Here is a 23742-nt window from a genome sequence, read left to right on the forward strand (position 1 = left end):
TGGCTCCTCCTCCACCTTTTTAAACTGGTGGATTCAGCCATTTTCTTCCCAGGCATATGATTTACAGGGTTTGTGTTGCCTTTTGTCATTGCTTGGTTTGATTTATACACACACATCCCTACACACCTTACATTACTTATACCACTGACTTACTTATGGTACTGTAAATCAATGGTATCAGTTTCTTTTGTGTTGTGTTTAAATAAACATTTAAATTAAACTGTTATATGTTGACCTGTGGTGGAAATTTCCCATAAGGAGGCAGATGAGAGAGTTGTCCTTTTGTGCAATTTATTGAAATAATAAAAGGAAAATAAAAATAATGGGGAAAGCGAATCAAAAACATGGATGTTGATCGTGCACATCAACAAACCAAAAACCAGCTGGGGAGATCAGTGCACACACCACAAAGGTGTGATGCAAAGAGCCCACGATCCTCAAGTTGTCTCTGCCTTTTAACCCCTTTCTCTGGCTCTGGTGGAATGTCTCTCTGCAGCAATGGAATTGTTTGTGCCACCTTATTTCGCTGTGAGTGAGAATGTTTGCTTTCTCACTTCTGCATCGTCATGTCTTGTTATCCAAAGGAAGGAACACCGAGCTTCCAAGACAAGATGCATTCGCTTTAACAGCCTTGGGTCTGGTGGGGAGTCAGATAGGAGGGAGCCAGAGTCTGGGTGTAAAAGACAAACATTTATCATAAATTATTAGTCAGTCAAATGAAACATCAGGACAAGAGATTAGTTGTTTGTGTAAGAATGTTCAGTATTGCACCTAACCAGCACAGGACGACTGTGTTGGATAAGAAAAAGCACAAAGGCACAATTACAGACCTCTTCTATTTGTCCTTCCTAAGAGCCAGGCTCTGACAGCACTTACACATACATTTAGGGCTTTCCTCTGGCTCCATTCTCTCGGGCTGACCCTCCCACTGGGGGGAGTGTTTGCCTCTAGCGCTCCTGGGGTGGACGTTGACCCAACAGTGGTCCGTTCTGACCTTAGGTGTCATAAGTTGCTTTTGTTAGTTTCATGGTTCAAATAAGAACCAGCTTATTCCACAGCATCAGACTGAACTTTATTTTCTGTCTGTTTGCCCCATAAAAAACTGATGAAGTTTATCTGTATGAGTGCGTGTGACTCCAACCTGAAGAATGTGGTTCTGTAGCTTGGCTCTGCCTCTTTGTAACAAAGATGCAGTCGACAGTTGTTGTCTGTGCAGCTCAGTCTGTGTTACTGGTGTGCAGCTGGTTTGATGTTGCTCTCTCATGGTCAGAGTCCCTGACTTTGCATTAAAAAGACGAACAGTACAATTGACACAGTGCAAGAATGAAGTAAAATGTGCATCCACGCAACTGATCACTGTGTGGAGAATTTAATACTGTTGCTGATCGGCCCACAGACTGACTGAAGGAAGTGGAGTGTGTTTCTTCTGAGTCTCTAATGAATCACAGCAGCACCTGAACAGTTGGTGAGACCACGCTAACTCCAACCCGTTACACTGCCGACCGTCCAGCTGATGTGTCAACTGTGTAAGTTTAGTAAAGAAGTACCCAAGAGCAGAAAAACATCCAAAGCAGTTATTTGTTTAATTCTGCTCAGCAGTTCTTAGTTTCTTTCCCTCTTCTTGTTGAACTTACTTTATAGTGCCTCCCGCTGATGAAGAAGTGAACAACACAGCAACTGAGCCGACTCAGCACGTGGACCCAGTGACAACATGGTTGTGTTTGTCTTCAGTCTGTAGATCCCCAGTTGATCCAAAATGTCACACAAACATTATCACCTTCATGAAGCGGCATTCACTGTAGCTCTGCTCTGTCACAGGGTTCAGGTACCATCAGGCCGATCTGACACTAAATTTTCGCAAAACTTTCAATTGTAACAAATCATTCAACTCATGGGAATATTCTAATCAAATAATTAGGAATCACAACCTAGTTTAATGAGCCAGCTACTGTGTTCAGATCAAATGTCACCACCTGGTGGACATCAGAACTAAAAAAGGCAACACTAACACAAAATCAGCGCATCCTGTCTGACTGTGATTCTGAATCCACAGTGAGAGCGGAGGGGAACACATTCAATGCCCTGATAATGGAGTGTCACTAACTGGCTCAACATCAGCTACAAGCAGAGGTAACACAGGTCAGTTCAACAGGTCCAATCAGTAGAAGTCACCAAACAGATCTGGAGCAGAGAAACCTGGAGCCTGAGAATCTTTAGCATCAGAGCTGTTTGGTCTCTGTGGTTGAGTGACATCAACCCTGCAGCAGGAAACATGGAGCCAGACGACAAAGAGTCTGGATTTAAAGCCTCAGTGGAGCCTCAATGTGACACTAAGCACCACTTCCTTCCTGTACACACCTGAATTCAAGCAGAGGAACCTAGAGCACAAAATAATCTCTAGCTGCATCTTTGAATCCTCTCATCATTTCAAACCAACTGATCTGAGAGGAAACGAAAGACTGGTTGAAAAAGACAGAGAACTGAACATGATGCCTTTAGTGTCACAATAAATTTAGTAACAAATGTTAGTTTAAAATCAGAGTTAGGTTTATTAACCAAAAGGGTCGACATTCAGAGAAACGCACAGTGAATAAAATGCTTGTCATCTTTCTTCTACATTTTTTAATTTTAATCCCTCCTTTCACAATTCTTCCATTGATACATTTGCATTATAAAACAAGCTGAGTTTTATTTGACATAAATCTCCAAACTTACTGTGTGAATATGTAAAATAGTTCGACCTCAAGCGCTTTCCTTGCCACAAACTACTCAGAGCCATTAAAGAGGAGTTTCACCTTATTGCAGGTATGTGGTATTTAATTTGTTTCAGTGAGGCTAATCTGAAAAATGATAATCAGTTAATAACATCTTGCTGTGACCTGAAATAAACTAATAAATGTGCAGGTACACTGACTACTCTTTGTAATGGTCACTGTAACTGACGTCTCATTGTTTACACCACCAAGATCATATGTGAGGCTGCACATATTATCACAAACGTGGAGGCCAAGTGGCCCAGCTCTGGTCATGACTCATGAATATATCGTGAGTCAACCCTAAGTAACAGGCTGCACTGTGGTAAGTACATGTATGTCCTATACACTTATTCCAATGCATGCACTACACACCCACAGGATCACTTCTATGCAGCACTAAAGTAATGTGAACTTTCTTCTAGGAGAGATTGACAGCTTTCTGCTGGAGATAGGGGTTAATGGCAGCCCACACTACTGACGCCTCACCCAGAACCTGAAGCAGGCTCCCAGCAGCGCTTTAATGTGTCACTGCAGAATAAGAGCCCGGGTGGAAATGACCATAGGCCTGTTGAAAGCACGTCTGCAGTGCCTACGTCACCTCAGGGAAACACCTGAGAGGCCTGTGACATTAATGTGGCATGGCAAGTCATTCCTGCTTTAAAAATGTAAAAGAAACAAGGGTTTCTATTTGGTTGAAACATTGTATTTGAATTACATACATTAAAAATTTTTAAAAATAAACTAAACATGGGATTGATATGAGTGGTTAAGAATTTTGGGTTTGAACATTGATTAAAAGGTGAGGTCATGGGGTAGGAATATGGAACGTCACATCACTACTAAACGCATCACAAAATGGCATCAGCCTGTCACACTATTTTATTTTGTTTAAAAAAAACAAGTAGAAAAGAACAAGAGGCGAGGCAATCAAACGTAAACAATTATTTACAATAATTTACCATTTACAAAGATTACTACTTTAAGCTCTCTTCCTCAACATAATTACGTGTTAATGCAACAATGTTTCTCTGACAGAATCACACTCTCAGTACCACACTTTACACAGAGACATTGAGGAACCAGGAGACCAGAACCTAAACCCAGGATAAAGAGGTTCAGTAAATGTGGTGTTGAAGGTGTGAAGGTGTATCAGTCCATCAGAGGAGACGCTGTAGAAGGAGAGGGAACCAGCAGGACAGTCCACATACACTGATACTCTGTGAGACACAGAGGACGAGGAGATGGGTGTTTCTTTGTTATTATGTTTGACATTGCAACCATCATCAGAGCAGCTCAGACTCCAGGACTGATCATTGTATCCAAGCACACAGTCTCTATGGTTTCCTTTTCTTCTGATTCTTTTGTAACTCACTGATATATGAACCCCTCTTCCCCACTCAACCTCCCAGTAACAGCGACCAGTCAGTACATCACTACACAGCAGCTGAGGTTTCCAGTCAAATCTGTCTGGATGATCAGGATACGACTGATCCTCCTTCACATGTGTCACCTTCCTGTTGTTGTCAGACAGTTGTAATTCTCTGTTCACTGTGTTTGTGTCGATTGTGAGTTGACAGAAATCTGATGGAGAGAACAAGACACAATTTATCTGCAGTTATTGATCTGTCATCAGTTTGATGATGACTCATGACAGTTTGAAGATGGGTGAATGTTGCTGATCTCATTAAACACACTTACACTTCCTCAGACCTGGTCTCAACCATCGGACTCCACCAGGCTCCACCCTGAAAGGAGGAGGGGGTCAGAGACATGCAGACATGGACATTACATGGCTCTAATACACGTTTTCTCTGGTGTGAACTTATTCTGATATAATGCTTTAAGAGTCTTTTCAATACCTCTGGACCACTTTAATGTTCTTGTTCTTGTTCATACTGTATAACAAGTTTGTACAAATATCTTATGTGCATTCATAAAGTGCAATGTGCTTTTGGATTTTTTTTTCCCATTTTGTTTTTTTTAAGTATAAAAACCCATACATGTGTTTCACTTCCTTGATCCATCATGTGGATTTTCAATTATAGGAGGTATTTTGGGGTTTGTGGTCACATTTTGGATTTTTCACTTGCATTATTAGGGCTAATCACATCTAAGTATTTTGAAAAGACATTTGTTTTAATTTATTTTCTATAATAATAAATAAAGAATAAGTGAGTTTGGTTAATAGCCGACAATGTTCACAATGAATAGTTAGTTAATAGATTATAAATGCAGTGCTCTTTAATAACCACATTTGTTTTATTTCAAACTGTGGAGCTTCCTCTTACATTTGTGACTATTTAGCAATTGGCCAGGAAAAATCAACAGGTCGAAGAGTATTTAACACAACACTGTAGCTGCAGCTTCACTGGAGAACAAACATTACTGTAGCTCAGAATAAATATGTTGCATTTACTTTATGTGATCAAACCAACATAACCTACAATCACCTGGTTTTATAGGAAATCATTCACAATCCAACTGATCCACATGATGGAGTCACTGGGTGTTGTTCACTATAGCTGTCATTAATTTAGCTGCTGAAAACATCTGCTCTGCTAGGACCCATAATTAAGATGATACAAAAGTTTTGAAACTGATTTTTATCTTATTGCCAGAAACTGTCTTTGCGCATAGCTGATTGGCTCCTCTTTGTCAATCACATCAGCAGCGCTGCTAATTGGTTTAATTAGCTGCTTGCGTTTGTTTGCACGGTTGCACCATTCTTCCAGCATAGCAACAAAAACGAAAATAAGCAAACATGAGTTCAGAACCAAAGCAAACTACCAAAAGAATAGACTCAGGTAAGCAAATAGCAGCTTTATCTGCCTGCCTAGCTGTTAGGCGCTAGGTTTTAGGGACGGATTCAAACTGTTGCTGGGATTGAAGCTAAAGCCTTTTGACGCTGCAGTGTTGTCGGACAATGTTAAAAAACATGGCAATTCTAATTTGTTCTAATTTGAACATGTTTATTAAAAGGGAAAAAAAAGTGTAATTCTAGATTCTAGAAGGTCATCAAAAATGTTATTTAGTTTGTTTTTCATTATTTTACCAGGAAAATAAACACAAAAATCAATCAATAAATACAAAAATATTATTTAGAAGTATGTAATCTTGTGTTTAAGTAACTGATAAATTTGTTGTTTGTTTGTAATTCATTTGAATCTGTTTCCATTTTAAATCCCGACTTTATTGAATTCAAAACATGACATGTATGTATATTTATTTTACCTGTAACTAATAATAAACAGCAATAAACAGACACTGTCTATACACTGAAAAAAGATCTTAGATAATGTAAATGTAACATAATATAATCTATATTATTAGCAAACAAATAAGTTTGCATGCCTACGTAAAAGAATTTAAATTACCATTTAACGTGACTTTGTTCAGAAAAGATATTGTGCATTTTATTTTTGTAATCCTTGACAATCAAGTACACACACAACAATGAATCATCTTGTTGATTTTACTTTATTACACTGATTAAAATAACCTGCATGATCTACTGTACTTAATAATATTAAGGTAAGACATGGCAATACTTGTCTTTGTATTTACTACTTAAATGTCTCCATGTAAAAAGTAGTTTTTCAGTTTTTGCAGTAAATTCTGGTAAATTTTCTAGCAATGTCAATGCGCCACCTCTGATTATGCTTGGGAAACCCCGTAGATAATCATTGCACAGGAGACGCAGTGTGGAGTACTCTGTCATGCCTCCAAACATGAGATTGTTGTTTAAAACAGTATTCTGTTACTGCTTTTTGTTCTGTTTCTTAATTATAGTATTTAGTACTTTATTTAATTTGCAAATAATTCAGGGTCAGAAGCAATGTGAAGGTACTGTGACTATAGAATGCCCATGATAAAAAAAAAGTGTTCTCACTGTAGGTTAGTATTGGCTGAAGTTGCATTTCAGCATTCTGTTACAATTCAGCCCTCTGGCCTGCTGGTGGCCCTTTTGTTTCAGTCCTGTATTTGCTGTTATGTCATTTCCTGTTTGTTTTCTGTCATGTGTAATAAGTTTCACCCTTTTAGTATTTAAGCCCTAGGTATTTGCTAAGTTCTTTGTTGTTTCATTTTTCAGTTGCTCATGTAATCTGTATTTCCTGTTATCTCATGTGAAGGTTTGTTTGCTTTGTGTGTGTCAGTGTTTTGTGTTGGTTACATATTTATCTTTTCAGTCCCTACCTTTTGGCCTGCATCAGCAGTGATTTTTAGTTGTTTTTTATTTATAGTTGTTTTTTATTTATTTGTTTGTATCACAGTTAAATCACTTTAATTCACGTTCTCGTTTGTGGTTGTGCATTTGGGTCCCTTATTTGTATGTTGCCTGGCCATAGGCTCTGAGTGGAGCAGGCCAGAGCATGCTTTAGTTTGTAGGGTTCAGCTCATAGTAAGACTGGCCTTAGTCCTAATTTACCTATAATACATAACACATTCACATGTACAGATTCTATATCTCAAGTACAATATATACAATACAATATAAGAAATGTGCAGCTGCTAATTAGAAAATGTGAGTGAATGTAATTTTAAAACATGAGTAGCACATTTAAACGATAAATTACATCCCACTCCAAATTAAGGTTGTTTTTATCAGTGTAGTTCTTTCCATACCTGAGAGTTTCCAGTCTCCAGTGTGGATCCTTCAGTCCAGCAGACAGCAGCTTCTCTCCCGAGTCTCCTGGATGATTGTAGCTCAGGTCCAGTTCTCTCAGATGGGAGGGGTTGGAGCTCAGAGCTGAGGCCAGAGAAGCACAGCCTTCCTCTGTGATCAGACAACCTGACATCCTGCAGTTATGAAAAACATAATTTTTTTTACTGTTTAATAATTTTCAGGTTTGGTCATGAAATATTATCTGATCACCATCAATTTGATAATTAGGTCCTGGAGACTGGAGTCAAATGCTGACAGTGCTGAGTTAAAAATATATATATTTTTTCCATATCATGCTAGGAAAATGTAAAATTCTATTTAGGTTGAGGAATCATAACCTGAGAGTCTCCAGTTTACAGTTAGGACTCTTCAGTCCATCACACAGTAGCTCCACTCCTAAATCCTGCAGGTTGTTGTTACTCAGGTCCAGTTCTCGCAGAGTAGAGGACTGACAGCTGAGAACTGGGGTAAGCGCTTCACAGCTTCTTTCCAATAGGTCACATAAACTCAATCTGAAAAACAGTGATAAACATTTTGGTAGATTAGATATCTGTACATAGGAGAGATGTTAGGTATTGGGGGTTGTTTCCTAGGAGTCATCAGGCATTTCATAATCAACAATGTGGGGGTTCCATTCTTTTGTGACCAATGGACCAGTATGGAAGTGCAGGGCCATGTGAGGGGTTGACTTTTGTCAAAATCAATAAATCAAATCAGTGGCTAATTGAACACTCAAGAACGTGATGTGGGTGATGTGACAGTCTATTGAACTGTGCCAACCCCCACCAGGTGACCTCCCAACTCAAGGTCAATCGCTGCCACTCTAGGCAGGTCACACCATTCCAGACCACCTACACACCCATTTCACTCCACTGTATATAGTCTGTACATAACTCCAGTTTAATTGTTTTTTACTTTTATGTTTAGATACACCAACTAACAACATCAAGTCAAATTCCAAGTTTTGAAAAGTGCTCTCTACTGTACCTGTCAATAAAGCTTTTTCTGATTCTGATTCTGATTCATGTTAAGACACTCCTGATGTGTTAGAAGCACACTCCCTACTTATGTCACATTTTGCTCCTTTATCCAATCCGGTCCAAGAGCGATCGGTTTCAATCGATGTACCTAATAGTCTCTGTCTACAGTTTTAGACCACTCACAGAACTAGCTCTGGCCCCACCCAGACAAACATGGACACCTAAATTTACCACATTGCGTTTCAGCCACTCACTGTTATACGAACTGACATGGCGCCATTAAGGTTCAAAACGTGCTCCATTGTTGGTTGTTCCAACCAGCATCAAGTATTTTCATTTTACCAGCGGAACAAGAAAGGAGAACCTTATGGATTAATTTTATTGTAAATGGACCCGTGCCGGTGTTGTGCCAAAAAGTGACTGTATGCCAGAATTTGATTTCCGCACGCGGGAGCGCGCACCGCCTCGTTAAGGCGTTTAGCTCGGTTTGTGTAGGACTATAGCTGCTTATTTCGGTTTCAAACGGCCATAACTTGTAAATATTATCCGCTATGGACGTAGTGATGCCACGTCTTTTAAATTTTGTGTAAACGACAGAAATAATCATCGTAGCTCTCTTTACAGTGATCGTCGATCGTGACTTTTTAACTCTATGTATGACATGATGCTTGGACTCAGATCTACGACCCAATATTGCTGCAGCATGTTTGTTCTTCACATTTTGTGTCTGATTAAAACTGCACGAGTGACCACCGAGTTGTTTCACCACTTTTAACTTCCTGTATGGGACCAGTTTATCCAGTAAGATGCTTTCATGTTGCCAAAACGTGATTATTAGAGCCAAAGCTTTTGGTCAGAAGCTTAATTATGTCTTATTTTAAATACACTGAGCTCTGCTTTGTTATATTTACAGATGTAATACACCAAGACCAGTAGAACCAGTAGCATGCTGGTTTTATGTTGCCACAAAGTGATTAAAGCCAATATCTGTTTACTGAAAGCTTCTTTCTCTCATTTTAAGTTCATGGAGCTCTGCTGTATTATAATAATAGACTTAATGAGCATCCAGTACATTTTATCACTTTCCACACCTGTCTGAGACTAGTTAAACCAGTAAGATGCTGTGTTTACGTGATTACAGCCAATATCGTTTGATAAGAAGCTTATTTCTGCCTCATTTTTTTCTTTATCAACTCTTCTTTATTATATATTAACAGGTTTAATGAGCATCCAGCTCACTTGACCGCTGTCTGTAACTGTCTGAGACCAGTACAACCAGTAAAAAGCTGTTTCCACATTGCCAAAAAGTGATTCATGCCAATATCTTTTAACAAGAAGCTTATTTCTGCCTCATTTTAAGTCAGTGGAGCTCTTCTTGTTCATATTAACAAATTCAATTAACTTGACCGCTGTCTGTACCTGTCTAAGACCAGTTCAACCGGTAAGAAGCTTTTTCCACGTTGCCAAAAAGTGATTCATGCCAATATCCATCCACTTTCTTAACCGCTTACTCCCTAGTGCGGGGTCACGGGGGTGCTATCCAAGCTGGGTACGGGCGAGAGGCAGGGTACACCCTGGACGGGTCGCCAGTCCATCGCAGGGCAACACATAGACAGACAACCATTCACTCACACACTCACACCTACGGGCAACGACCAGCGCACACAAGTGGAGAACGTGCAAACTCCACACAGAAAGGCACCAGGGCCGCCTCCGGGAATCGAACCTTCTTGCTGTGAGGCGACAGTGCTACCCACTGCACCACCGTGCCGCCCTCATGCTAATCTTTTGACAATAAGCTTATTTTAGAATATTTAGAATATTTACAAGTTATGGGCATTTGAAACCGATATAAGCAGCTGTAGTCCTACACAAACCGAGCTAAAGGCCTTAACGAGGCGGTTTCGTCTCCCGCGTGACGAAATCAATTTCTGGCAGACAGTCACTTTTTGGCACGACACCTGTATCACTGTCACTGCCACGCTACTCCCGATTCACCTCCGGTGTAAACACCATACCTGTCCTTACTGCTGTGTTCCTGTTCATTTGGTTCCTGTATCCCTGTCCCTCATGTGTCCTCTGTTAAGTGTTTCTCTGCGTCTGTGCCCATGGGCTCTCTTGTGCCTTAGGAGTGTTCTTCCCCGTGTTAACCCACCCCAGAAGCTGCAGATACTTTTTTGCTTTATAGTAGGAGCAACACACTGGTAATGTAACATTGTTTTTTTTGTCTCTATGGGGTGCCAAATGTAAAAGTAGAACCTATAACTAGTTTTCTCACATTTAACTTAATGACACAACATGTTTTCTCACATTTAGTTAAATGTGCAAAAGTCTAAATGTAAATGTTAAATATAAATGTAAATGTTAAATATAAATGTAAATGTTAAATGTTAAATATAAATGTTAAATGTTAAATGTAAATGTTAAATGTAAATGTTAAATGTAAATGTTAAATGTTCGCCGAGTGTAAATTGAATATTCATGAATGGGCAAGTAGACTCCATCCCTACCCTCAAACAGCGCTGGTCTCAGATCAGAGGCGCGAACTCAAACACGTCAAACAGTACGCATAGCTCCGCCCACATCTGACTCTGGATCGGTGCACGAAAATACTGGAGAGAAGCCTGAAGTCGAAGCCATCATGGCCGCCAGCTCCGACTCCCTCCCGTTGGGGGAGATTGAACGGGCTGTAACGGCAGGTGTGCGGGCTGAGGCTCCGCTTCAAACTGCCGTTCTGTCGTAAACACCATTAATGAAGAGTCAAGTGGGTTTAAAAAGAATATTTCTGTGGCGCCGGTGGAGAATTAGTTGGCTAACTATACTAGCTAGCCGAAGTTACGTCCAGGCTAAAAACAAAAGTTTCCAGATCAGATGTGGGCGGGGTTTGCGCGCACTGTTTGAGGTGATTGAGTTCGCGTCTCTGATCTGAGACCAGCGCTGTTTGAGGGTAGGGATGGAGTCTACTTGCCCATTCATGAATATTCAGTTTTACACTCGGCCAACATTTAACATTTACATTTAACATTTACATTTAACATTTAACATTTAACATTTACATTCAACATTTACATTTAACATTTAGCATTTAACATTTACATTTAACATTTAACATTTAGCATTTAACATTTACATTTAACATTTACATTTACATTTACATTTAACATTTACATTTAACATTTACAATTAACATTTACATTTAGACTTTTGCACATTTAACTAAATGTGAGAAAACATGTTGTGTCATTTAGTTAAATGTGAGAAAACTAGTTATAGGTGCTCCTTTTACATTTGGCACCCCATAAACCTCAAGAGCAAAGGTACAGTATGTACATTTAACAGCAGTATGATAATTTGTTGGTCAATAGGCAGTTTTATTTGACAGAGATTTTGGATTTCACAGTTGAGTACTGTAGTTGTAGCTGAACTACAGTATTCATAATCTGATCTATATTGTCTATATATTTACTCTGTATGCAGTTGGTCAATTTTAGTCGTGGTTATGGGTAATTTGTAATTCTCGTGTTATGATGCAAATGCCAAAAAAACTGAAGGAGATCATCTTCAATAAAATCCTGCATTCTCAAATTTAATTACCAAATAGCATATTGAAATGCCAATTGCAAAATGCATTGCCATTTAAATTTAGAATGTTAAAAACCATGACAATACGAATTGCAATTTTTTATTATTAAGATTTTATGTAAACTTATAATTAATTAATTTTCTGTATTGAATTTCTAAAATGTTAAATGCATTTTCAAATTGAATGACAATATTGCATATTGAACTGCCAGTTGACAAATGTATTGTGAGTTGGATTTTGAGTCTGAAAAACTTTCATAGCTCTCAACATGTTCCCTTTAGAAGCAGTTGCAGCTACTGTATATCAGCTGAAGTTGCTCTTTTCTTGTACTGTAACCCTATATTGTTCCAAGGGCCCACGGGCGGGTTGTTTGATTTTTTTGACCGTGGACGAAACAGTGCTGTTTACAACGGGCATATGCTGCATTTATATTTAATACACTGTCCAAAGGCAAAACATCATCATGGTGAAGATTCTCATGCAATGAAGTGTTGCACTGGGATTGCACTGTCTGCTGATTTGAAAAGTTTAACAATTTCAGAAACGTCCTCAATAAAGCCTTTGTTGTCCTTAGTGATGCTAAGTTGAACATCATAATTGCTACCAGAGTATTAGTGTAAGAGCAGACAAACAGAAGTGAGACAAATAACAAAGTGAGAGTGAGAGCACAGACACTGCTTCCCTCATTTTTGTTGGTTCGGTAGGAGACGTGACGGCCGACCACACACTTAGCTTGTGTGTTATGGACTATTATATTCATGTTTTTTTTGTTGATTTAATGAACTGTCATCATTGTAAATAATGTACACATTTACTTTGTACTCTACAACTGTGTCCTGGTGTGTTTGATGCGAAACATTAAATCCTCTAGATCTTTTTGACTCAATATTTGATTAGCTGCTATCATTGTTGTTATCCCCAACCACCCAGTTCACCTATGCCCAGTGCCAAAAAGTGAATCCCTGCCAGAAATCGATTGGCATATGCAGGAGCGTGCACCGCCTCGTTAAGGCGTTTAGCTCGGTTTGTGTAGGACTACAGCTGCTTATATCGGTCTCAAACTGCTATAACTTCTAGTGGACCTAGTGATGCCATGTCTTTCAGATTTTGGGTAAACATCTGTAATAACGTAGCAATTATATGTTTATTGGTGGACAGTTTATTGAGCTGTCTGAGATGGAAAAGGATGATTCGCTGTGGTGACCCCTGATGGGAAAAGCCAAAAGAAACGTAGTAGTAGTAGTCGCACTGATCTCGCAGAATCTCACTCTTCCTGCTCCTTACTCTTACTTAAACTGACCTGAGAGTCTCCAGGTGACAATGAGGACTCTTCAGTCCATCAGACAGTAACTTCACTCCTGAATCCTCCAGGTTGTTGTTACTCAGGTCCAGTTCAATCAGACTAGAAGACTGAGATCTGAGAACTGAGGACAGAGCTTCACAGCTTCTCTCTGACAGGTTACAGCTACTCAGGCTGAAAGATACAGTACAGATAAAGAACAAGAGCATTGGTGTTGAAGTCTAATAAAAAGTAATTTAACAAATTTTATAACAATATACAGTATGCTGTTTAAAAACAGTACATGTACATATAATGATGAATAAATCCAATATTTACACTTACACAACTTTCTTGGAGACTTTAACCACGCCCAGTACAAACACCAGGTCCTTCTCTGAAAAGCTTGAAGAGTATTTAAATAGGTCAAATATATCCAGATCTCTCTCTGATGACATCAACATGAAGACCAGAGCTAACCGCTGAGAAGAAGAGAGTTTATCTGAGCAAAGACTTTCTGACTCCAGGTACTTCTGGATGTCCTCTAATAGAGAACAATCATTCAGTTCATTCAGACAGTGGAACAGGTTGATGCTTTTTTCTGCAGAGGGAGACTCTGAGATCTTCTTCTTGATGTACTGGATAGCATAATCCCTGTTTTGCAAAGTACGTCCTGTCTGTTTCATCAGACTTATTAGCATAGTCTGATTGGCCCCCATTGAAAGACCCAGCAGGAAGCGTAGGAACAGGTCCAGGTGTCCGTTTGGACTCTGAAATGCCTTGTCCACAGCGTCACGGTAAAACTGTGTCTCTGCAGGTGTGTCTTGTTTTGTTGACATCTGGTGTGTTGATTGTTGTTGTGACAGCAGGTTGACTCCAGAGTTATTGAAGGTCAGATGGACATGAAGAGCAGCCAGAAACTCCTGAACACTCAGATGGATGAAGCAGAACACCTTGTCCTGGTACAGTCCTCTCTCCTCTTTAAAGATCTGTGTTAACACTCCTGAGTAAACTGAGGCTGCTGTTATATCGATGCCACACTCTGTCAGGTCTGACTTATAGAAGATCAGGTTTCCTTTCTGCAGCTGCTCAAAAGCCAGTTTTCCCAGAGAATCAATCATCTTCTTGCTCTCTGGACTCCAGAGTGGATCTGTCTCAGCTCCTCCATCATACTTGATGTTCTTCACTTTGATCTGAACCACCAGGAAGTGGATGTACATCTCAGTCAGGGTCCTGGGCAGCTCTCCTCCCTCTCTGCTTTTCAACACATCCTCCAGAACCGTAGCAGTGATCCAGCAGAAGACTGGGATGTGGCACATGATGTGGAGGCTTCGTGACGTCTTGATGTGGGAGATGATTGTTGTGGCCTGCTGCTCATCTGTGAACCTCTTCATGAAGTACTCGTCCTTCTGTGGGTCAGTGAACCCTCTGACCTCTGTCACCAGGTCAACACAGCCAGGAGGGATCTGATTGGCTGCTGCAGGTCGTGTGGTGATCCAGAGGCGAGCAGAGGGAAGCAGGTTCCCCCTGATCAGGTTTGTCAGCAGCACATCCACTGAGGTGGACTCTGTGACATCACTCAGGGTTTTAGTCTTGTTGAAGTCCAGAGGAAGTCGACACTCATCCAGACCGTCCAAGATGAAAACAACCTGGAACTGGTCAAAGCTGCAGATTCCTGCTGCTTTGGTTTCAGTAAAGAAGTGATGAACAAGTTCCACCAAGCTGAACTTTTCCTCTTTCAGCACATTCAGCTCTCTGAAGGTGAATGGAAATGTGAAGTCTATGTCCTGGTTGGCTTTGTCTTCAGCCCAGTCCAGAGTGAACTTCTGTGTTAGGACTGTTTTCCCAATTCCAGCCACTCCCTTTGTCATTACTGTTCTGATGTCTCCAACTCTTCCAGCTGAGCCTTTAAAGATGTCTTCTTGTCTGATGGTTGTTTCTGCTCTGTATCGCTTCCTGGATGCTGATTCAATCTGTCTGACCTCATGTTCATTGTTGACCTCTCCAGTCTCTCCCTCTGTGATGTAGAGCTCTGTGTAGATCTGGTTCAAAGGGGTTGGGTTTCCTGCTTTAGCGATGCCTTCAAAGACAAACTGGAACTTCTTCTTTAGCTGAAATTTAAGTTGATGCTGACAAACTGCAGCAGTAGTTCCTGGATAAACAAGCAAAAATTATAATTATAAATTCTTATAAATTAAGACTCACGTTAGAAAACTACTGTATACAAACATCCCATTTACTGTTTAATCCTCCGATTAATGATTCAGAAATACATGACATCTCTTGTTTTTTTTTACAAGCCATAAATCAAACAGTGTCACAGTGAAATGTAAGTTCCAATATAGTTCAAAATAGAATAGAAATTTCTTAGGTTGAGCAATTTGTTTGGCACACACATGTAGCCACAATAGGTTGTGTGCTAATATCCAAATGAACAGAAGGGTCAGTTATATAAGCAATAAAGTATATATTTTTATGTTAGTTCAGTTCTTTCAATGAATATACAGAAATTTCTATGACCACCAGTGACAAAGAAGGAAGCCTATGGTGACTTTATCGAGGAAAACCAGAGGACGGAGCAGATAGGAATAATAATGCAAATGAAGAATAAAAAAGAAAGAATGAAGAATAAAGATTATAAAAGGAGGTTTAACTTTAAAAGCAGAAATGGTATTGTAGCTCAACTTCAATTAATCTGATGTATCAGATTTTTATTTTTAACAGTTAGAGACAACTATGTACAAGAGCTAAATGCTGCACTCGGCCCTCTACACTACTTGAAGTCACTCCAGTTAACCACTATAGGGCATTACCAAACCTGTCACCCAATATTAAAACAAAACAAAAATGTAACAACCAGATTCAAGAGATAAGTTAAGCTGCTCTACATGGCTGCAGAAGAATTACAATTTAATCATGGTTCACTTTTAACAAACTCTCCACCACATTAGTAAATGTGAGATTGTGTCTGTGATGTGTAAATGTTATAAATCCTCGTACTGCTCTGCAGACAGTCAGCCAGCTCCTCCTGCTTCATCCTCCTCAGGAAGTTCACTGTGATCTTCAGAAATGCGTCTCTGTTGCTCCTCCTCTGCTCTTCATCCTCACCACCCAACTCCTCCTCATCCTCCCTTTTGACTCTCTCTCTAAGCGTTCTGGGTAATTTTGGCTCAGAACCTTCTGGATCTTCTTCAGCTCCTTTTTCACAAACGTGACAATGTTTTCCTCCAGCAGCTGGAACAGAAACTATATAAATGACACATTCCAACTAAAACCATGGAGCCAAACATCAGATCGTAAATAATGTTGGACTCACTGTCACTGTAAGACACTGTGCAGCATGAGATCATTGTGAACACAACAGATGAACAGTAGTAGTTGTACATGTACAGACCATAAATATGGAGTCCAGGTGTGTTTGGTGCTGCTGGACAGACTGAGCACTGGGAACCTCTGAGCTCTGCTGGTCCACTCTGTGGAGGAACCATGACACATGATGTGAGTCCACACAGACACACACACACAAGGTAAAGGTCCATGAAGTTATGTTTGATTTGAGCAGTGAGTCAGAGACTCTGTAGTGGTGAAGGTTTACTGTCACAGTCAGTTGGTTCGGTCTCACCAGCTCTGAACATAAATCTCTGCCTCCATCACTGAACAAGGCTGAAGTGTTGGAACAGTGAGGAACAGAGTCTGCTGGGATCAGACTGGTTGTACTGTGCAGCACCCAGTATGAATATGTTGAACTGTGTGCATATGAGGCAGAGCTGCTGCTCACAACAGGAATATTTACAATAGCTACTTTCTACATTCATTCATTGTGGGACGTGGTGGCTCTGTTACTGACACCAGAATCAACTGGTAACTTGAATTTACTACTGGAATGAAGATGCTTTAAGACATTTCACCAAAAGTGTAATGTACAGTACAGTATGTCAATAAACAGAACTGATGAACATTTGTGTTGATCAGCTGCTTCCTGTGACCTCTGCCTGCAAGTGAGCACTTCATTAGAAGACGAGCAGCCTCTGTGACCCTCTAAGATCAAAGCCTTACAGTAGCTACTGGTGATGGAAATGTGATCGATGGCAGAAGTGTTTGCAGGAAAAACAGTGAATAAAGCTTCATCTTCACATTAACTCACACCAGAAATATCTTTCATATAAAGTTAACATCAGATTGATTCAAACTGACAACACACTTTGGCTCTGACACAGGTTGGTCTTTAAAAGTTACGCCAAAATCCATAGAGTAGTCGCTTTTTAATGACACACAGCTGGGTTCAGGTTCAGATTCAGATCCAGGGTCAGGTCCATGTTCAGCAGATTCTTGTCTCTGATGGGACCTAATAAAAAAAAGGTGACTTACAGTAGGTGACTCTCACATATTCTTCATAAATGATCAATAATTGTTAATAACCTATGATGCAATGTTAAGCAATGTCTTTGACTTGGAGACAGAATCAGTCAGATGATCTTAGTTACCTCACCTCTGAGATTTAGTCTTAATTTCCATTTTTCTCATTTTACAGGGATGGACTTCATCCTCTCTCTCCTCACACTGATTCATGGTGCTGAATTCACACTATCTACCTTAATGTGAAGAAGAAACACAAATCACTCATCTGCACAATAAATGACATGACAGGACAATCGTAATTTGAACTGTGCTACATGTAACTGACAGTTGTCATGCTGTGACAGGACAATGCTGTGAGCCAAAGGAGAAGACGATTCTGTGTCTCAGACAACTGGAGAGCAGAGACTCATCTCTCGCTCCTTTACAGGCTGATGGCAGCAGGAAAAGCTGCTTCAGTCCTCAGTAAGAGGAGACACAGTAACAACCAGCTGCTGACCATCAGCTAACTCTTGCTCTTGCTCTGACTCTACTAAAACACAACATTGAGTAGAAATTTGAAAAAAAAAAACGTTTGTAATTCAATTCTTGTTAAGAATAAAATAATACAGTAACTAAATTAACTATACAATAACAATAAGTAATTGTTGTTTGTGTCTATGAAAATATGCAGTGCGACTGGTTGGACTGAGTCTCAGTGTTGCACAGCTTTATTTCCTGGTCATTTCAATGAAACCTTCAATGCCATTGTATGAAGTCTAAAGTGTTCAGGGAGTTAGTGATATCATTATAAAAGGAATCAAAAAAAAAGAAGAGCAAAACAACTTTATACTGGAGTATACTTATGTTCTTACTCTCACTTCAGAGAAATATTCAACCTTAACTTCAGCTGCGTCAGGAATCCTTTTATAGACTCATTCACTCTATCTTGGTCATTTATTCCTCGTAAGGGTCTCAGGCTGCTGGAGCCTGTCACAGTTTACAATCAGACAGAAGAAGAGGTTCAACCTTAACAATGCCACATATAGACACAGACAACCTCATTGTACACACAATATGCAGAATATAAATAAAGTGAAGTGAAATAAGACATAGTTATTAAATAAGTAAATTGTTTACAGTTTAATTTCAAAATGATTTTTGTGAGAATAATTTATGTTACCAGTTACCATAGACAATAAGCAATGACTCCAAATGTAACTTTAAACATCACTTACAGTAGTGGTGCTGTTATGGGAAAAATTGTCTCTTCCTTATTTCTATGTCTCTTCCTTACTTCTATGCAGTTATTATATGATTTCTGACTTATGTTCTGCAATTAATATCTTATGTTTTGTCTTACTGTATGCATTTGACATTTCACCTACATTGTTCAATGGTTGTCTCTGCCTGATAGACTCTCAACTCTAGCTCCCAAACCCAAGGTCGGGGAGTTGTGTCTCTGTCTGTTGAGACTCGGTGCTCCTTTCTCACAGATAGTTGGACGTCAGCAATGCAGGTGTGAGAATGTAAAAATCTTCACACACACTGCAACAGGGAGGAGATGGTGCATGTAATTTGATTGGGTTAGAAAGACATTCCACCCTAGTCGGACAGAGAAGCTAAAAGGCAGAAGCAACTTGAGGATCGTGGGCTCTTTGCATCACACCTTCGTGGTGTGTGCACTGATCTCCCCAGCTGGTTTTTGGTTTGTTGATGTGCACGATCAACATCCATGCTTTTTATTTGCTTTCCCCATTATTTTTATTTTCTTTACTATTTCAATAAATCGCACAAAAGGACAACTCTCTCTCATCTACTTCTTTATGGAAAATTTCCACCACAGGTGCAGACACTCTGGGTCCTGGTTCTCTTCTCAGATTAAAGTGGAGCTGAAGGACACCGAGTTGGGTCACTGTTGCTGGGAACACTGGCACCGACTCACCGAGATTGAGGTTGATCTGAAACTAGAAAATATTAAAACCTACTGAAGAAACAGAACCACTGGACCCAGTTGCGTTAGTCAGTCTGTAGGGGTGATGAGCAGCAGTTGGTATCCTGTGATTGGTCTAACTAACTAGTTAGGGCTGTTGGAAGCTTTAAGGGGCGCAGAAAAAAGCTCAAAGCAAAAAGAAGTGATCAAAACAAAGGGATATAATTAAAGATAGTTTAGCTGGCTGGCTGCGCTGCTTGTCATGCAGATGTAGTAGTACCGTGGCCCCGTGGGTCTGGCTTGCCTGTTTCTTGCTGGGGGGTGGCGGGGGATAGTGGGATGGATCGCAGGGCTATTTGGAAACACACTGGTAACAAGTAATATGCTCCTCAGTTTTAACAGCGTTAGTCATATACACTCACCCAGGACTCAGCCTTCGCCTTGATGGCTCTGTCTGCTGGATCCCTTGGGGAACTGGCGGTCTTCCAAAGGTTTCTCAACCTAAGCACACATACATTTAGGGCAGGGGGTGGGCTGTTTCACTGGGGCCTGGAGGCGGGGGCCAGCTGTGGCCCCACCAGCCGTCTTTAGGTTTAACTACAGGAGACACACTGTCAGCCAGCAGTTGTGCTCCTGGAGATCTCCCCCACTTTTATTCAACATTCATTTATTCATGTATGTGAGAGGGCATGGGTTGTGGAAGTGTGTGTGTGTGTATATGCAGTGCGGTTGGCATGTGAGGGGTCCCTCTCTATGGGGTGCCAAATGTAAAAGTAGAACCTATAACTAGTTTTCTCACATTTAACTAAATGACACAACATGTTTTCTCACATTTAGTTAAATGTGCAAAAGTCTAAATGTAAATGTTAAATCTAAATGTAAATGTTAAATCTAAATGTTAAATCTAAATGTTAAATGTTAAATATAAATGTTAAATGTTAAATGTAAATGTTAAATGTTAAATCTAAATGTTAAATGTAAATGTTAAATGTAAATGTTAAATGTTGGCCGAGCGTAAAACTGAATATTCATGATTGGGCAAGACTCCATCCCTACCCTCAAACAGCGCTGGTCCCAGATCAGAGACGCGAACTCAAACACGTCAAACAGTACGCATAGCTCCGCCCACATCTGAATCTGGATCGGTGCACGAAAATACTGAAGAGAAGCCTGAAGTCGAAGCCATCATGGCCGCCAGCTCCGACTCCCTCCCGTTGGGGGAGATTGAACGGGCTGTAACGGCAGGTGTGCGGGCTGAGGCTCCGCTTCAAACTGCCGTTCTGTCGTAAACACCATTAATGAGGAGTCAAGTAGGTTTAAAAAGAATATTTCTGTGGCGCCGGTGGAGAATTAGTTGGCTAACTATACTAGCTAGCCGAAGTTACGTCCAGGCTAAAAACAAAAGTTTCCAGATCAGATGTGGGCGGGGTTTGCGCGCACTGTTTGAGGTGATTGAGTTCGCGTCTCTGATCTGAGACCAGCGCTGTTTGAGGGTAGGGATGGAGTCTACTTGCCCATTCATGAATATTCAGTTTTACGCTCGGCCAACATTTAACATTTACATTTAACATTTAGCATTTAACATTTAACATTTAACATTTACATTTAACATTTAGCATTTAACATTTAACATTTAACATTTACATTTTACATTTAGCATTTAACATTTACATTTAACATTTAACATTTAGACTTTTGCACATTTAACTAAATGTGAGAAAACATGTTGTGTCATTTAGTTAAATGTGAGAAAACTAGTTATAGGTGCTCCTTTTACATTTGGCACCCCATACCTCTCTGGGCACAAGGATGTTGCAGCCGGGTTGCTCTCATCACCCTGGCTTCCACAAATGGCACTGTTCATGTAACGTCTGTCTAACCCTTTTGGTGAAAAATGTTATGTTACAGCTGTATTAAACTAAACAACACTAGAACCAATACACAGGCAATAAATAAAAAATAAACCATTAATCAAGATGAGTATATACTGTATATTACTTATATACTCCTCTTGAGTATATAAGTACTCTCTATAAACCTGGTTCCATAAAAAACTGATGAAGTGACTGTACCTGTATAAGTCTGTGTGGCTCCAATCCAAAGAATGTGGTTCTGTAGCTTTGCCCTGCCTCTTTGTAACGAAGATTCAGGTGACAGTTGTTGTCTGGGCTGCTCAGCATGTGTAACTGGGTGTGTGCAGCTGGTTTGATGTTGTCCTCTAGTGGTCAGAGTCCCTGACTTTGCATTACCAAGACAAAGTCCAAATGATACAGTACAAGAATGAATTTCATTCTTGCTGATATTCATATGCATCCACAACTCACTGTGTGGAGCATTAAATACAATTGCTGATCGGCCCACAGAAAAAAACTCAAACAGTTGGTGAGGAAAAACTAACTCCACCATACAGCTGATGTGTAAACTGTGTAAGTTTAGCAAAGAAATGCCCAAAAACAGAGGAACATTTAAGCCAGTTGTTTGTTTCCTTCAGCTCAGCAGTTCTCATCTTCTTCACCTCGTTTGGTTAAACTGACTTTATTGTACTGTTGCATTATTTTTACTATATCGAGCTCAGCAGACTGTTCAGCTCAACAACACCAACACCAGCAACAGCTCTGCTTTAGTCTGATCAAACATCTGTTGCTTCACCAGTTCGCTCATAGATTAAAATGGTCTGTTATTGGATGAGGAGCTTAAAAACCTATTTTGTTGTTTGTCTGTGTTGACATTTTGTGAAACAAACCATCTGACAACCAATTCCACATCAATGTTTTAAATCAGCACAAACTGCTACTTTAAATGTTGAAAGATTTCTTTTGCTGATGATGAGCTGAACAACATCACAACAACACGAAAGATCATCACCTTCATGAAGCAACGTTCACTTTAGCTCTGCTGAATCACATGCTGTCAGGGGGTTCATGGTTGGTACCATCAAACTGATCTGATACTACATTCCTGCAAAACCTTTATCTGTAACAAATCATTCAACTCTTCAGGATATTGTAATCAAACAATGATGAATATCAATCTGGTATAATGAGTCAGCTACTGTGTTCTGATCAAATGTCACCTGGTGGACATCAGCTAGAATTACAACAACGCAACACTAACACACATTCAACACATCCTGTCTGACTCTGATTCTGAATCCACAGTGAGAACTGAGGGGAACACACTGAATTTCCTGATAATGAAGCGTCACCAACTGGCTCAACATCAGCTTCAAGCAGAGGGAACACAGGTCAGTTCAACAGGTCCAATCAGTAGAAGTCACTAAACAAATCTAGTGAGTGCAGAGAAACCTGGAGCCTGAGAATCAAAGCTGTTTGGTCTGTGTGGTTGAGTGACACCAACCCTGCAGCAGGAAACATGGAGCCAGACGACAACCAGACAATGAGAGGCTGGATTTAAAGCCTCAGTGGAGCCTCCATGTGACACTACAGTGTAAGCACCACGTCACGCTCTTGTTTCCTGCTGTCTCTACAGCTGATCTAAACCACTGCAGCCAGGCTTCCACCACGTTCTGAGACAAATCACCACCTCACACTGCTGCTGGGACAGTTTGGGTCCATGGGAACTTTTTACTGCTGCTTTTTAAAACTTCTTCATGAATCTCCAGGCTCCTGAGTGAAGATTTGATCAAACTACACTTAAACATGTTGAGACTGACTGGCACACGTTTTTAACTACCAACTGTCGGGTTTAGGCAGATGTCGGACCCACATGCACAGCGTCAGACAAGACTGTAGTTTAGCTGGAGACAGGTTTTATTGATACAGACGTGGTCAGGTCAGGCAGGTTCATACACGAGGAAGCTTCAGTGACAGTACAAAGGCAGCGGGCAGGTTCAGGTCCAAAAACAGGCGAGGTCGTCAACAGGTAAGCACGGCAGAGGTACAGATAAGAATCAGGCGGTCTCAGGTCAAAGGTACGTTACCAGGTTATCGTAGCAGAGGTACAGACAAGGAGCGGGCAGGAATCAGGAGTAACAAGGTTCAGGAACAAGTGAAGGATCAAGGTAAACTAACACGGCAATGCTGGAAAGAGGTGAGTATACATGCAACAATCTGGCGTTTGACTGCTGGCTGAGGTGGTGCTTAAATACTGGCGGTGATACTAACTATGGACAGGTGTGTAAGGTGAACCGGAGATAACATAGGAAACAGGTGATCTGGCTGAAACAGGTAGTCCTTCAAAATAAAATAGGAAA

General features: G+C 40.3%; 1 protein-coding gene across 1 annotated transcript; it reads right to left on the reverse strand.

The window, feature by feature from the left end:
* Positions 1-3617: 3617 nt before the first annotated feature.
* Positions 3618-18586, reverse strand: LOC121202023 (NLR family CARD domain-containing protein 3-like). The gene is given in 12 exon segments (XM_055506877.1): positions 3618-4337; positions 4455-4501; positions 7380-7553; positions 7758-7931; positions 13283-13456; positions 13607-15413; positions 16262-16394; positions 16397-16495; positions 16656-16734; positions 17463-17606; positions 17751-17853; positions 18472-18586. Coding segments are annotated over 11 exon segments (3447 nt in total). The 5' UTR covers positions 17831-17853; positions 18472-18586; the 3' UTR covers positions 3618-3801.
* Positions 18587-23742: the final 5156 nt, after the last annotated feature.

This window comes from Betta splendens, chromosome 2, assembly GCF_900634795.4.
Source record: "Betta splendens chromosome 2, fBetSpl5.4, whole genome shotgun sequence".
NCBI lineage: Eukaryota > Metazoa > Chordata > Actinopteri > Anabantiformes > Osphronemidae > Betta > Betta splendens.